A 14,639-nucleotide genomic window follows, 5' to 3' on the forward strand; every position below is an offset into this window, starting at 1 on the left:
ACTTAACTTTTTGGAAACCGTGCATAAAAATCCTCCCGTGTCCATTTCAAGTCCCACCATGCCCCATTCAGACAATCTTTTGTCTTAAACTACGTAGTTCTTCCATTTTTTACAGTTTCTTTGACTGAAACTCCTCCCTAACAGGCCAAGGCGTTGTTTTATTGTGATTGTTGTTGCAGATTCAGATTCTTTAGGTCCTAATCTTTCCAATAAGGTGTCTTATTGATAGTTTCAGGAAGCATTTTTGGGGAATCTGGCACATATCATGCTGGATGTTCAAAGTTACGATCAAACTATCTTCCAGATATAAGACTTTGCTGAACAAATACATACAATAAACACAAGTATTGGAATTAATTTGGGGTTCCTACAACGACTCAAACACAGGGAAAAACACTTAAACGCAGGGAAAAGCTGGTCTGGACACAACATTGGTTCCACAGTTTTCAACGGGTTAACCCTTCCTCGTAAAAAAAACTGGCGTGCTATGTATGTAAATCCCGCTTGTATTGATTCTCGGGGGCTCACCTAAGCCGTGCCTGTGCGTGGACATGGGAGGCATGACGCTCCAGGCCTTGCTGTGGGGGTTGTAACACTCCACGGTGTTGAGGGTCTTGAGTCCGTCTCGGCCGCCCACCACGTACAGGCGGCCATCGAGAACGGCGACGCCGAACTGCAGCCTCCGTCCACTCATGGTGGCCACCTGCCGCCACGTGTCCCGACGCAGGCAGTACTGCTCGATGCTGGTGGCACCTGGAGGAAACCACAGAAAGGAAAAACTAATCTGATGCACTCATTTATTTATAAGTTACTAATCTCCCTCCCTCACAGTGGACTCTGTGAGCCTCCAAACCCACACGGATCGATGAGCTCTGTTTATGATAATCTCTGCTTAAGTCTCCTCACGTATTCTCATGATTACAAGATGAAGAATAGTTTATTGCATCAGGCCGGAATCAAGAGAAAATAGTTGTGTGCTTCGTCATAATGGGGTTGCCACAAGTCATTATTGTTTCATTAGTTATCAAAGGTGAGTAACATGACAGAGAATAATGAAAAATGTCCCAAAAATGAATAAAACTTACGAGCATAGAAGTTAAAGAAAAGAAGAAGAAGAAAAAAACACATTTGATAAGCTGAAACCAGATAATTTTGGCATCTTTTTCTTGAAAGAATAATTCAATATATTGACAAAACGGTTGCTAATCAATTTTTTGTTGATGGATTAGTTGACTAATTGTTGCAGCTGTACCCGAGGTGTTGACCATATAGTCCCAACATCCCTGGTTATCTTATTTATGGTCCGTTCTCTGCTGTGTACCATTTAATAAATGACCTGATACAGACACTTACTACAACTAGTGATGGGAACACAGACTCGGAAGGTGAAAACAAGACCAGCCGTAACGGTGTGTGACTGGTATTGTTTTCATAATAGTTATAAGTCTGGTTGGTGTGTGTGTTTACCTTTTGTTGCGTCCATTCCCCCGACGGCGAACATGGCCCCGACCGTGGCCTTCCGGGGCCGGGTGCGGGGACTCTGAAGCAGCGGCTGGCGCTGGGGCAAGAGGTGATACTTCATGCCCTCCATCAGCAGTCGCTGGCACTCCATACTGTCCCGCAGCAGAGGGTTGGACTCCAGGTCGGCCAGGAACTACACGTGCATGGATCGAAAGAGCAGAACAGAAGCTATCGACGAGCAACAAATCCGGGGTACGCGCGTACTGCGCGCGTTGGTCGCGATGTTATCGCTGATTGCGTTTCGAAAGAAAGCTGTTTTTTCATTGATTGAGGCATTAGATCAGACCAGAGGCCATTAGTCTTTACACACACACACACACACACACAAACACACGCAGAGCGCGCACACGTTGACACACTAGAGAACTAATCTATCCTCAGCATCTCATCAGCTCTCTACTCCATACCCTCTAACCTCATCTATGATCATGCACACGCACACACACACGCATGCACACAAACACACACACAGCCAGGGGCTGCAGCGTGAAGCATTTCAGTCCGTCTGTTCCTTAAAATACATCCACAGGAAAATCACTGCCTGTGAGAGAGGCTGGGTGGTGTGAAGCAGGTTTTCCCTGAAGGCAAGAATTACATGATTTACATTTAGATGGGTCTGTGTGTTTGTGTGTGTTTGCATATTTGTGTGTGCGAGTGTTCAGAGATGGAGAGCAGCCGAGGTTCTAGAGAAGCCAGATTTATTTATAAGAGTCATTTGAGGTTTTCCTAGCGGTGCGTATACCTGCACATTGATTATGTGTGTGTTGGTTGAAAAGATGAAGCCAGTGGGGAGGTTAGGAAATGTAGCAGGTGTGATAAAGGACATTGGAGAAAAGAGGGAAAGAATGCCCCCTCCTTCCCCTGCCCCCGGCCCCATGTGCTGTCCGCCATCGCAAAAAGAAAGATTCGGCCCAAATAATTCAACTCCGTCACTCGCTATGAAATGCATTTTTTCCGGTCCAGACGAGGCGGGCGTAACGCGAGCATGGTAAATAGATAAGCAGCTTACACGCCAGGGTGAACCCACGCTTCCATCGCACACAAACACACCGGGGGACGCATTAGGGCGAGCCCCATTTCGTCACTCATTTGAGTGGACGTGCGACGAAGAGGGACGGAGATAGACGGCCGTGTTTGTCCTCTCCTGCGCCATTTATCCGTCACGCTGTGACGGATCGAACGCGGAGGGCGAGATAAGGTTGAATCCTGCGGGAGTTCCACTTTCTCCTCTCTTTCTTCTCTTCACCTCGCAGTGGGAAGTGAGGAAGTGGTCCTTCCCTCTCCGTTTCCAGCATGGACTTTGTTCGCCATGACCCAGACACACACACAGGCTCCCCCTCTCATTTGCGTGGCAAGACATGGTTTTAATTCATAAATTAGTCGAATGACGGAACATTTATTTTTTTCGCACACATTTTTATCCCAATTTAATAACTTAAGCCATTTTAGATGGATGACCGTGTATTGGTGCGGCCGATTTCCCACATTCATGGTGCCCAAAGGACGAAGCGTGACATTTGGAACAGATATACACACTAAAATGAAGCCGGCTGACTTTGTAGATCCCAACTTTTTGCCCCATCAGTGGTTCAAGAATTAAAATTTGACGACACTTTATGACCAAAAATACCCACAAAACCCACATTCCCGTCAGCTGAAGCTTAGCTGTACTTTTTGTTTAGTGGATATTTGCTAACGTTAGCATGCCGACCCACTAAACTAATACGGTACACATGACACTCGCTAAATATCAGAATGCATTCTCATTGAAAGTGTTCACTTTGGTACAAACGACCGATGAGACGGAGCGGGTGTAAAAGCTGTCAGTGATGCCACGGTAATGAAACCCTGAATCATCACTGTACACAACGCCTCCTTTTGGTCATAATTCATAAAAAAAGCGGTCGTATTGCAGTCTAATAATACTAAAAACGCCTACCATCAGTTATTAAGCAAAGAACATAAATAGACACATCAGTAACATTGAAGTGCCGCATAAATGTCTGTTGTCCGTTCCCCTCGTGGGTCCTGATGATGCAGGACGACAGGCGGCAAAACTATCCAATGAACGAGCTCCCCGACAGTCGGAAAACAACTTCCTGTTTGTAAAAAGGCAGCGTGAACTGTCCGGTCCGAATAGAAGCCTGACTACAGGCGTGAAAGCACCCTCAGTTTTATTTCAACAATTCAGTGGTTCCAGTTTCTCAAATAAGTCTTCTATGTTGGGAAACAGAGTGTATTTGGGCTTTGTACTGCTTGTCAGAAAGCAAAAAAAAACAGAACAAGATATGACGGGTGTTTTTGAGACCAAATGATTGAGAAGAAAAAATTGGCAAACAAACAATCCATTCGTTGCGCAATGTCAAATCTACATCCCACGGATACACACCTCTGAGGAGATGAGACCGAGTGTGTATGTGCGTCCCTGATAATGAGGAAAAAAAGGGATTAAAGGTTTTCATTAAGGTTCATTGGCGTCCCTTTGGTGAGTAATCACACGGCAGCCTCGATGCAGCGCTGACTAATTGCTAGATGAATATCGACTCTCTGTGTGAGCTTCATACGTCACTTTATCGGCTGCGTCGCCGCTCGTTAGCTTGCTGAATGTGAACACGTTTATCCATTTAGCGTGGTGGTAATATAGTCCTAAAAGGTTGAATCTGCCCTCAGCTCTCTGACCGCCTTTGCTCTCTCTGCTCTTTCTGCTCTCGCGCTATTCCCCCACTTTACCGCTCCGCCGTCCATCTTCTCGCCTGATTACATGTTACAGATGCTCGGGATTTCAGCTGACCGGGGCAAAGTCGTATATCTGAGGCGTCGTATACCTCATCGAGTGCGAACCTGGGAGATGTACAGACGCAGGCGGAGAAGATGGGAAAGAGGAGGGGGGATGTGGAGAGGGCTGGAGGCCACAAGGGGAGATTTATCGCCAGGGTTCCTTTATAAATAGTAAGGAAAACGACTGATGAGGGAGATGAAGAGAACAGATAATTTAGCTTCAGTTAAGAGAGATATCACACTTAATTAAAGTTCAAGACGTGTGTGTGTGTGCGTGCGTGTCTGTTTGTGTGTGCATTCGATGCCCGAGGCAGTAACCGAGGCTCTGCCTGGCATATAAACGTCTCAGCATCGCATTACCAGGCTGGATGCTCTCATACTGACTAGGAGGAGCAGCGACGGGGGAGACACATGCACCCGCCTCAACACAACAAAGGCGAGCACATGGGCGACAGGGGGTAATTAATGGTTGTGATCCACAGTTATGATGCGGAATGATTAAAGTCCCTCTGATTGTACAAAGAAGAGACAGCGAGGCAGACTGGAGCCAGGAGGAGGTGAAGAAAGACGGGGGGAGGGGAAAACGAACGGCAACATGTTATATTCAACGTTATCATTTATCGAGTCGCGTTGGCGTCTACCTGGTGAATGTAAGGACAATATTGTCTTTCTTTTTGCTCTGTTTTTGGCCCTTTCCGACTGCTCTCCATTGTGTTCACCAGCCAGTCGCTAACTGGGTCCGTCTGTCGTCGGGTGTGTTGGGTTTAGTAGAATTATAATAGATTGGGGTGTAAATATTGGACTTGCACATGTATAATAAAGAATTGCTGAATGCGTACATTAAAACACATGGGGGTTATGATAATTATTAAGGGATATTATTATGAAAAATATGTAACTGTATGCATAAAAAGGTCACTGTATGTTTTGTATTACTGTAGAATGATTCAGGAGTGAATGGATTTTGAATAGTCTGCGTGTGTTAGAATTGCGTTACTGTCGCTTTAAGAGTTAGTTCTAGCGAGCAGTTGGTCAGGAAGCGGAGGAGGACATTGGAAGTGAGACTCCGGTGCGTGAAGTAATTTCTGTTTCTTTGTACTTCGTTTTTTGGCGTCAGCCAAGGATAACCCCGCCCCTGAAACAGCATAGAGCCAACTGCAAGTGAGGACAACTTTTAGGTGTGAAATTAGGAAAACTAACCAATGGTGGCCTTAAGCCAGTGGTTCTCAAACTGTGGGGCGCGCCCGTCTAGTAGGGCGCGGAGGTATTACAGGTGGGGCGCGAGGGGAGATGCAGATTTTTAAGAATCCTATATTAATCCCATAGTGGGGGAATAATTCAACATGAAAACTATGTGGAGAAAACAGGGACCCAACCGGCTTCCTTGGTAATCTTTTTTGCCAAATATGAGTTATTTTTTGCACATATATAACTTTATTTGCTTTTTTCACAAAGTGATTGCTGATGTTATCAGTTTTAGTCAGATGGAGCAATCTGGTTTACTTGAAAGGGATTTCAATTTTCTTTAATCTTTTAATTAAAAAAGCACGGATGGAGGAGTCTTAAAAAGTTGGACCATTTTGTTCCCATGTTGTTGGGGCGGTGGGGCCCGAACATTTTGCTTCCTTCAAAGTGGGGCGTGACAGAAAAAGTTTGAGAACCACCGGGTTAAGCCAAGCGAATAAGCTGTAATAAAACTGCTGCAGAGCTTATTGAGCATTCTCTTCTTCGCAGACGATAGATAACTGTTTACCGTTTGTGGTTCTGGCTGAGATTTAGAGGACCTTGATAAAGTACTGTATCTGTCAAATTTCATCATCTTTTTTTATTAAATATTTTCATTATGACTCATTGATTGCGGTGCTTCTTTCCTCACGACCGCCTGGGATTCTTGGACACATTCTTCAGGTGCTGGGCTTTTTTATTCTCCCGAGCTTTCTCGCTGGAAACGGCGTTACAAGAATGCTAGCAAGACGATAAAGTGGAGGGCCGGAGAGCTAAACAATGAGCTGAGATTCGCTGTAAAAAGCTCCGCCAAACTGAGGAATTTGGTGATTATTCCCCATAAGTTCATCATTACGGGCGACTTCTTTCAGATCGCTTTTCGCATTTGATCGTCATTATGAAAATAACGATCGGTGTGCCGCCTTAAAGAAGTCGGCCACGACAGTGCGATGTGTGACGCTGTCGTTCTACGCGGCCCTCACCTGCGGCTGCAGCAGCGGCAGTCGGATGTGAGCCAGCAGCGAGGGCAGGTGACGCTGTCGCACGTCGGCGTCGTGGCGGACCCACGTCAGCAGAGAGGTGACCACGGTCTCCTCATCGGGCACATTGACGTCATCCGACGTGATTAGCCTCTCCATCTCCTCCACCGGGAGCAACAGGAACTCCTGGCCTCCCACCACCTCTAAAAAGTGTTCCTGGTGGCAAGGAGAGAGAGATGAAATGGTGAGAAGAGCAGGGAAAGTCAGTTTAGACTGGATGAATGAAAAAACGAGTTGCAGATGAAAAACTGAATGACCGGAGGGGGTGAGGGTGTGGGGGGGGACAAACAATAGGAAGATATGAGTGGAGAGAGGAAAGGAATCAAGGGCTGAGAGGAGGCAAGAAGAGAGAAACAAAAGGAAGGAAATGAGGGCTTGAGAAAGGTCAGAGGAAGATGGACGAAGAGCTGCAGACAAAAGGGGCTGGAGGAGAAAAGGTTGGAATGATTCACTTAAATGAGATACGGAGGGCTGAAACCAACCATTTTCATCATCCACTAATCTAACAAATTAATAAATCCATGTCCCAAAACAGTCACAAATGTACGAGGCAACTTTCCAAAAGACCCTTCCTCCATTGCGTCACAAAATGCGATGCGCAAAAATGAAAAAGCTCGAAACAAAGAATGTCTAAATAGGAATACACATCAATCTTCTGAGAATCAAATGATGGATAACAATGAGGCGCTTAAACATAGAAGCCACAATACAAATGTCTTTTGTGTAAGCCCACATTGCGCTTAACTGTGACAAAAAGAACGGCGATGATGACAATGGTTTATGCCATTGTGCTGTGTATTGTATCGCTCAACATAGCTATTCTCATTCATTTATCTATTTGAGGCAAGTATTATCTGTGGGTATCAGAAAAGGGGAAGCAAACATGCAACAAGGCTTCAATCTTGACTTTTCTCCATGCAGTTGTGCATCTTTTACACATTGGTTGTGATTATCCCGTGAGCGGGCAGACAGTCACACCCAGATGAAGAGCACCTCTGACATAATCACCACAGATTAAAGTTGAACAATAATCCACTTTCGAGAGAAAGGAGGAAAGAGAGGAACCGATGGGCGCCAACAGAGACAGACGCGCTAACGCGGGAGAGAACAAGAAAAGAAAGAAGAGTAATCAAGTCGACGGAGGAGCTATTTCACAGTCACCATAGCAACCCAGTGCTGAAAACAGCCATTGTGGCGATAATGGTGTGTGTCGCTCGTTGCGAATGAGGTACCAATTTGTCACCCAGAATAGCGTCGGAGCCCTGACCGAGGGAAAACTGCACAGAGGGACAGTTTGTGGAGAATGAAGCCTGTTCATTATTCTCACTTCATCAACTCTGTGTCAAGACCCCCCTCATCTCCCTCGCCCTCCTCCCCTTCTCATGGTCTATACCTCTGAATCTACAGCATCGCTCTCAGATCAATAGCCTCCATAGGCAGTTGTTTCATTCGTGGTGTCTCTGCGATCGCCGGCGGGCACGTATAGATGAGAGATGGACTGAGTCGTGAGGACCCACCATGGTGTAGGCGTTGGCGGCCCGCTGCAGGTCATTGCAGCCCTGAGCGTCGGCATAGGAGCGGATGCCCAGACAGTTGGAGGGGTGGAGCTGCTTCATGAGGAACGAACAGCAAGCCTGGACCACCGCCGACAGCTGCAGCAGGCAGGAGGCGGACAGCAGAGACTCAATGGTGTCCTCCCTCAGGTCCAGTCGGCCTGGAGGACAAAGGAAGGGTGGGTGGGGGGGGGGGGGAGAACTGGATATTTTAAAGTGTCTTAGATTTATTATTTAAAAGGTTTTGAGATCAATAGTGACACCGCCCATCGACTCAAGCGACCGGTCAGGAAGGTTTTATTACACAGAAACTGAGGCCAAAAATGGACCCGTTTATTCTGCATCCGGATGGCGGGCAGTGTGTTTGTGTGTGTGTGTGTGTGTGTGTGTGTCTTGATACCTGTGTATGCATACTGCACCAGGACCCACAATGCATCGGGGTCCACTCCTTCCATCTTCACCTCGTCCTGCTTGGCCTCCCGCACGTCGCTGGTAAACATGGCCGCGAAGTAGTCCGACACGGATGAGAGCACCAGTCTGTGTGAGCGGAGAGAGAGAGGGAGAGAGAGAGAGAGAGAAAGAGAGAGAGAGAGCGAGAGAGTGAGTGGCCGTCAGTCAGAGGGGACGGGCCGATGCAACGGAGGAGCAACGGAGGAGCAACGGAGTACTTTTGATGTTTGACGACAGGACGAGTCGGTACTGACGGGAAGGAGGGGGGTGAAATATACCACAAGTAAAATGTTAAAATATAGGAGTAGAAAATGTCCACAGTATGCCGGCACACAGATTACATGTTTGCCCAATTACAGGAGATGCTTTGACAGATTCGGGAGAAAGCTGGGAGAGCATTTGCTCCGTAATTAGAGCTGCGTTGATACTTCCCTTGTTTTCCTGCCGGTATAGACACGGACAGCAGCTCAGCGCTGGACTGTGCAGCCTGGCGAGCGGTTCATGGCCTGCTTTAATCTACTCTTAAACTTAATCTGTTGACTCAGTCCTGCTGGTTAACCAGAGCTAAATCCTGCGGGCCGAAGTTTTTGTTTTTTTTGACCGCTGCAAAAAAAAAAAAACGGCCGCTCCAAGAGGATCCCGATGCAGTCCTCTAGCAGAGAGCCACACACACACACACACACACACACACACACACACACACACACACACACACACACACACACACACACACACACACACACACACACACACACACACACACAAAACTAAGGGTTTCACACCATCCTCTGATGGGAGACGCCGATATTTCCACACCAAGATTGATAAAACAATTAAATGTTGTATTTTTTTTTTAATCTGACGGCTATTCTCCATCACAAAGTTCCATAAAAAAAATGTTGCAGATGAAGATATCAATCCTCTCCCAATGGCAATATTATCCTGCAGGTTTACTCCTTCCCTGACGAGATGCGATAAGAGGTAGAATAAAAAAACTGTGCAAACAACAGCCTGGCACGGGCCTAAGGCGCCTCCAGATGTGTGAACACAGTAAACACATTGAGGACAGAGAGAGCTCAGATGTTCTGTCTATTCTCTACATAATTTAAATTATTTGCGTACAAGAATAACACTCGAAGGTGACACGGCACCTTGGCGTGCCGTATGAAGCACGTGCCAGTCTTTGCAGATAGATAGATACTTACTTTATTGATCCCCTAAGGGAAATTCAGGATCCAAATAGCTCAAGACATCATACAAGATAATATGTACATATACTCACTGCACACACTATTAAAAAGGATTGTCGGAAAAATTAAAACACACATTATTTGAAGTTGAGTGAGAAGAAGTCCAGGCCGGGGTTAGAGATTATTCCCCTCAATGCATTTGCCAATCACCACAGATGAGCTCATGGTTAGCTGAAAGAAAGAGAGTGAGAGTGAGAGAGAGAGAGAGAGAGAGAGAGAGAGAAAGAGAAAAAAAGAGAGAAATGAAAAGAATATGCTTAACGTAAGGTCAATGGAAATCCAGCGGCTGGAGAGTCTGAGGGAGAAGATATACGGCATAATGGAGAGCGAGCCGGAGGAAGGACAGAATGGAATTATCTTAAAGGTCATTTTTTGAAGGGGACAGTTAATTAATTCCTCTCCACAGAAATCCATTACCCTTTCACGTCACTGTTCAGCGAAGTGCGCACACTCAAACGGCAAGGTATTAAAAAAAAAAAAAAACGTATATGTTATCTCATATTTAATGCGCAGGATTTTTTCTTTATTTGCTCTTGGAGATGTCTTCGCAAATGAGGCGGTGACTGTCTAACGGAGTCCGAACGGCCGCGACACAGAACGCAGTCCTCATTTTTTTTTTGGTCCAGTTATGGCGATAAGGAAACGGATGAGGATGATAATCCGTTTGACACCATGTGATCCGATTTTCACACGTTTACACGGTTTCTGCGATTTTCTGCTTCCGTTGTGTTTTTGGACTTTGTGGTCAACAGTATTGTGTTTGTGTATGTGTGTGTGTGTGTGCGCATGCTGAATGTGTGTGTGGGTGTAATGCACATGTGCATAATCTCATTACAAAGCGTGACACTGGGACCATGAGCCTGAAACAGAGAAGAGTGTGTCAGTGTGTGTCTGTGTGTGTGTGTTTATTTTACTGACAAAGATGTCAAAATACACCCCAGTCAGCAGGAAGTTGCTCTGCCAGTATTCCAGTCGGGTATCTCTTTCTTATCTCTCTCTCTTTCTCTGACACACAACACACAGACAGACAGAAAGAAAGAGACCTACATTAAAAATTAAGGGGAGTGAAAATACTGACTTTCAGTGAGCGACGCGAGCTATATACAGTACGGGGTTGTGTACACACAAATGCACCGAGTGCACAGAGACATGGCAGGCGCTGTGTCGCTCCCTAATGGAAAGAGCAAAAGAGACGGCTGAACGAGAGAGCAGGAAACAGACGAGTCGGAGGCAGGAAAAAAACGGAGGCCGAGCTGGAAACCGAGCTGGAAACTGAGCTGCCTGTTTGTGTTCGAGTGTGTGCTTGGTGAGGAGACACAGCAGTGTGAGGGAAAAAACACATAGAGAGGGTGAAAACAACAGGAGGGCTGGTGGGAGGGACTTACCCAACGAGCACGAGCGTCCTCCACACATTAACAGACGTACAGATACATGAGCGGTCCATGTTTAGCCAATGCCGATGGCGTGGCTGGCTTCAGGGTGGCGATATGTCTGTTTGACACATTTTCACAGAGTGAAATCTCGCAATAACTATTGCTGTGACGTGTCGTTCCCTGATGACCTTAGTGGTGCCTGTGACTTTTGCTCCAACACCACCAGCATGGCAAAGTTTCTGCTTGACCCCTCGGGATGAAATGTAATAACGAGGTCATTTTCTATTTAGCCGCTTTGCTACATTTTGTATTTGTCCAACAGCTTTGCTCTGGTTTCTTCTATTTCTCCTTGTCAAAGGTTTTATGGGGAGGTTTTCCCCTTATCCTGATAGAGGGTCTAAGGGCAGAGGGCATCGTAAACTGAAGAGACTGTAAAGCCGCCAGAGGCAAATTTGTGGCATTGTGCTATATAAATACAACTGACTGGGCTTTGGTTTATGATTGGATACCTGCCAAATCTCATGATGTTCTTGTATACCCCGGCAGTACTTTATCTTCAGTGCTAAATGGCAAATAGGAGCATGCTAAACACGGTGAACTTGCTCAACATCGCCATGTTGGCATTGTCACAGGGGTACACAGACGTTTCTGTACTAAGGGTGTATTACTTCAAATAAGTTTGAGGTAGCACACTTCCAAAAATAGATTTTGCAAGATAATGTATTTGTATAGGGCACTGCCCCCCTCGAGACAAGCGCTATGACTGTGCTCTAGTTTTAAGAAGCGCATATACTAAAGCTTGAGCTTTACTCACACTGCGCTGCTTGCAACAAACTCCACAGAAACCCCCGTGTAGCTGCACAGAGTACAAGTGGCCTATTCGGCTGGCACGCTCTCGTTTGTGTGTACTTGTAAAACAGAGCGAGGTGTATGTTCTGTTCCCAGAAAAGTGTGTGTGTGTTTTTTTTATTTATCCTACACATGCAGTAAATCAATTGCAAACAAAACACCCACTTCCAGATATCTAACACCCACCCCCTTGCAAACACACACACACACACACACACACACACACACACACACACACACCCACCTTCAAATGCCAACACACTCTTTCACATGCACCATTTGGGTTCTCTTACAGCGGGGTCTTTTGTTTGTCACCATCTGTGCTGGAGGACTAAATCAAGTGAGGCTGAGGAGGAAGGCAGCGAGAGAAAAGGAGGCTTTCTGCGGGTGGAGGGCCGCTCTTCTGTGACTCTCATGTGCAGATGGACCCTGCTGCTGCACCCGTGGCCCCATGCCCAGAGAGGCAGCGGCGACAGAGCAGCGGTAGAGGTGTGTGTGTGTGTGTGTGTGTGTGTGTGTGTGGAGGGGGGGCTATGTGGCGGGTGAGTGTGTGTGTTGGATGCATGATTCAGAGGCTCAGTTGACTATGTGTGATACAGAGAGACTGCAAAAATAAAAAAAGGGACTTTCAAGAGTGTGACTGTGTGAGCAGTATGTGTCATGTGTGTGTGTGTGTGTAGGTGTGTGTGTGTGTGTGTTTGCGCGCACACATGCACGTGTTGAGATGTTATGAATGCGCCATCATTACGTTAAAATGAAGATTGTATTCATATTTTACGTTGCTAAATTTGGCCGAGCAACAGTCGACAACACAAAGTCTGCCATTTTGTTTGTCATGTTTTGCTGATGAAGTGATGATTGATTATAATCATATAGTTGCGGATTAAATGAATTATGGTCAGCTAATCGATTCATTCTTACAGCTCGGAATTAGTTTCATGTAATTGGTAAATGGAGCCCCGATTCACACACTGATGGCTCAGCCTTTGTGTGCTGTAGAGATTATAAAGCCCCCTAAGGCAGATTTGTGATGCGTATCAGGCTATATAAATAAAATGGACTTGACTTTGGTTTACGACCAACAACTTGCAAATCTAATGAAATTCCCACCTACCTCAGCTGCAGTATGTGATCATTGCTAAACACTTAATTTGGGGTGAAGTGTCTTGCCCAAAGGCATAGCGACATGGACCAGTGGAGCCCGGGTTCGAATCCCCCGATCTTCTGTTTGAAGGACGACCCCGATCTCCTGCACGACACTCATGTGTGCGCGTGTTTGCACTCGTGGCCCAAAATAAACATAATTATCCGCTTATTGTTGATTGTCGTCATCAAATCTTTCACTCTGCTACTCTGACGCAGCTGGTGAGGAACACTGATCATGTATGGTGCTCAAATGAATAATATGATTCAACTGTTTAATATTTCCAGCTTAAAGAATTAAACAATTCATCCTAAACATAACTAGGAGAGTCATAGACAACATTTAGCCATTAGTGGCGGCCCTGATGTCATGCTTCTAGTCTACGTCGGCATCTTTTCCGCGTGTGTCATGGTTGCGGCGCGTTGGCTCCTACCTGTGTGCAGGTATCCGCCTGTCTCCCACCACCAGCACGACGTCGCACAGCTGCCGGGATCTCAGGTAGCCCTCCATCTTGCGGAAGGTGACGTCGGCGTGGGACAGGGCGTTAAACGTGCACTCCTCCGGACACGCACATGGCTCCATGGACACGCACGAGGACAGCGTGGCGCTGCTGTTAGACGTCCTAGCACACAGACAGACAGACACACAGACAGACATAGTGAGAGGTAGACAGAAAGCTTTGAGCGCGTCGCGTCGGTAACGATTCTGTTTTGTTCCAGACACGCGAGACAGATGTGCTGCACCGCTGCTCGGCGTGCCGCCTTTATTCTTTGTGCACATTCCCACACGCGCATTTGCTCTCCCCTTCACTTCTCAACTGGGTTACTGTATGTCGCCGGCAGCAGACAAAAAGCTTGGTAATGGTCCAATTACTGGGAGTAAATGGCCGTATAAATTTAGCCCACTTAAAAGAAAAGCTGCCAATTAAATAGCTGTGGGAGCCGAGCCCATCGGATGCGCGGTGATTTACCCATGCTCCCCGACGGCAGCCGGTTTCCTTGTTCCTACACCAACAGCAAGGAGAAGTGAAGCAGGGTATCTTGGGCCGGGACGACCTAAACATTCGTGATTCACTGGTAGAAGTGTCGTAGCCCGCGGTGATGTCTTGTTCTTCCCATCTGAGCCGATTACGTTGGAGCCGGTGTGTGTGTGCACATCAGAAGGACAAGTGCCCCGAAAGTACAGCCGCCCTGTGAATTATCAGCCATCACGGCACGGCTCCCAAACCGGCATTTAATTTACGAGAGCCAGGGCCGCACTCCCCGTTTTTTAATTTAGCAGCAGAAGTGGCAGGACTGGCCCTCCAGCGCAGAGAGATAAATGAAGTGATATTCCAAGGATGAAATCACTTCAAGTCTGCGGGTAAAGAGAAATCACGCTCTTTTAGGGATGTGGAAGCGTATGCATGTGTGTCTCTGTGTGTGTTTTTTAGGGGGGAGAGAGGGCGCTGTCCTCAA

The 14,639-nt window shown here is 46.6% G+C and overlaps 1 protein-coding gene across 4 annotated transcripts in view; it reads right to left on the minus strand.

The window, feature by feature from the left end:
• Window positions 1-14,639, minus strand: part of klhl5 (kelch-like family member 5) — a 52,053-nt gene that overhangs the window by 9,312 nt on the left and 28,102 nt on the right. For all 4 annotated transcript variants that reach the window (XM_068591887.1, XM_068591884.1, XM_068591886.1 and 1 more), the window contains 6 exons: window positions 13,616-13,804; window positions 8,517-8,653; window positions 8,081-8,277; window positions 6,507-6,719; window positions 1,468-1,654; window positions 529-753 (listed from right to left, as the gene is read on the minus strand). In XM_068591887.1, coding sequence (XP_068447988.1) covers window positions 529-753; window positions 1,468-1,654; window positions 6,507-6,719; window positions 8,081-8,277; window positions 8,517-8,653; window positions 13,616-13,804 — 1,148 coding nt within the window. The remainder of the gene's footprint in view (window positions 1-528; window positions 754-1,467; window positions 1,655-6,506; window positions 6,720-8,080; window positions 8,278-8,516; window positions 8,654-13,615; window positions 13,805-14,639) is intronic.

The sequence above is a fragment of the Clinocottus analis genome, unplaced genomic scaffold (assembly GCF_023055335.1).
Source record: "Clinocottus analis isolate CAN_PGR_092001 unplaced genomic scaffold, fCliAna1.0.p SCAF_26, whole genome shotgun sequence".
In the NCBI taxonomy this organism is placed as follows: Eukaryota; Metazoa; Chordata; class Actinopteri; order Perciformes; family Cottidae; genus Clinocottus; species Clinocottus analis.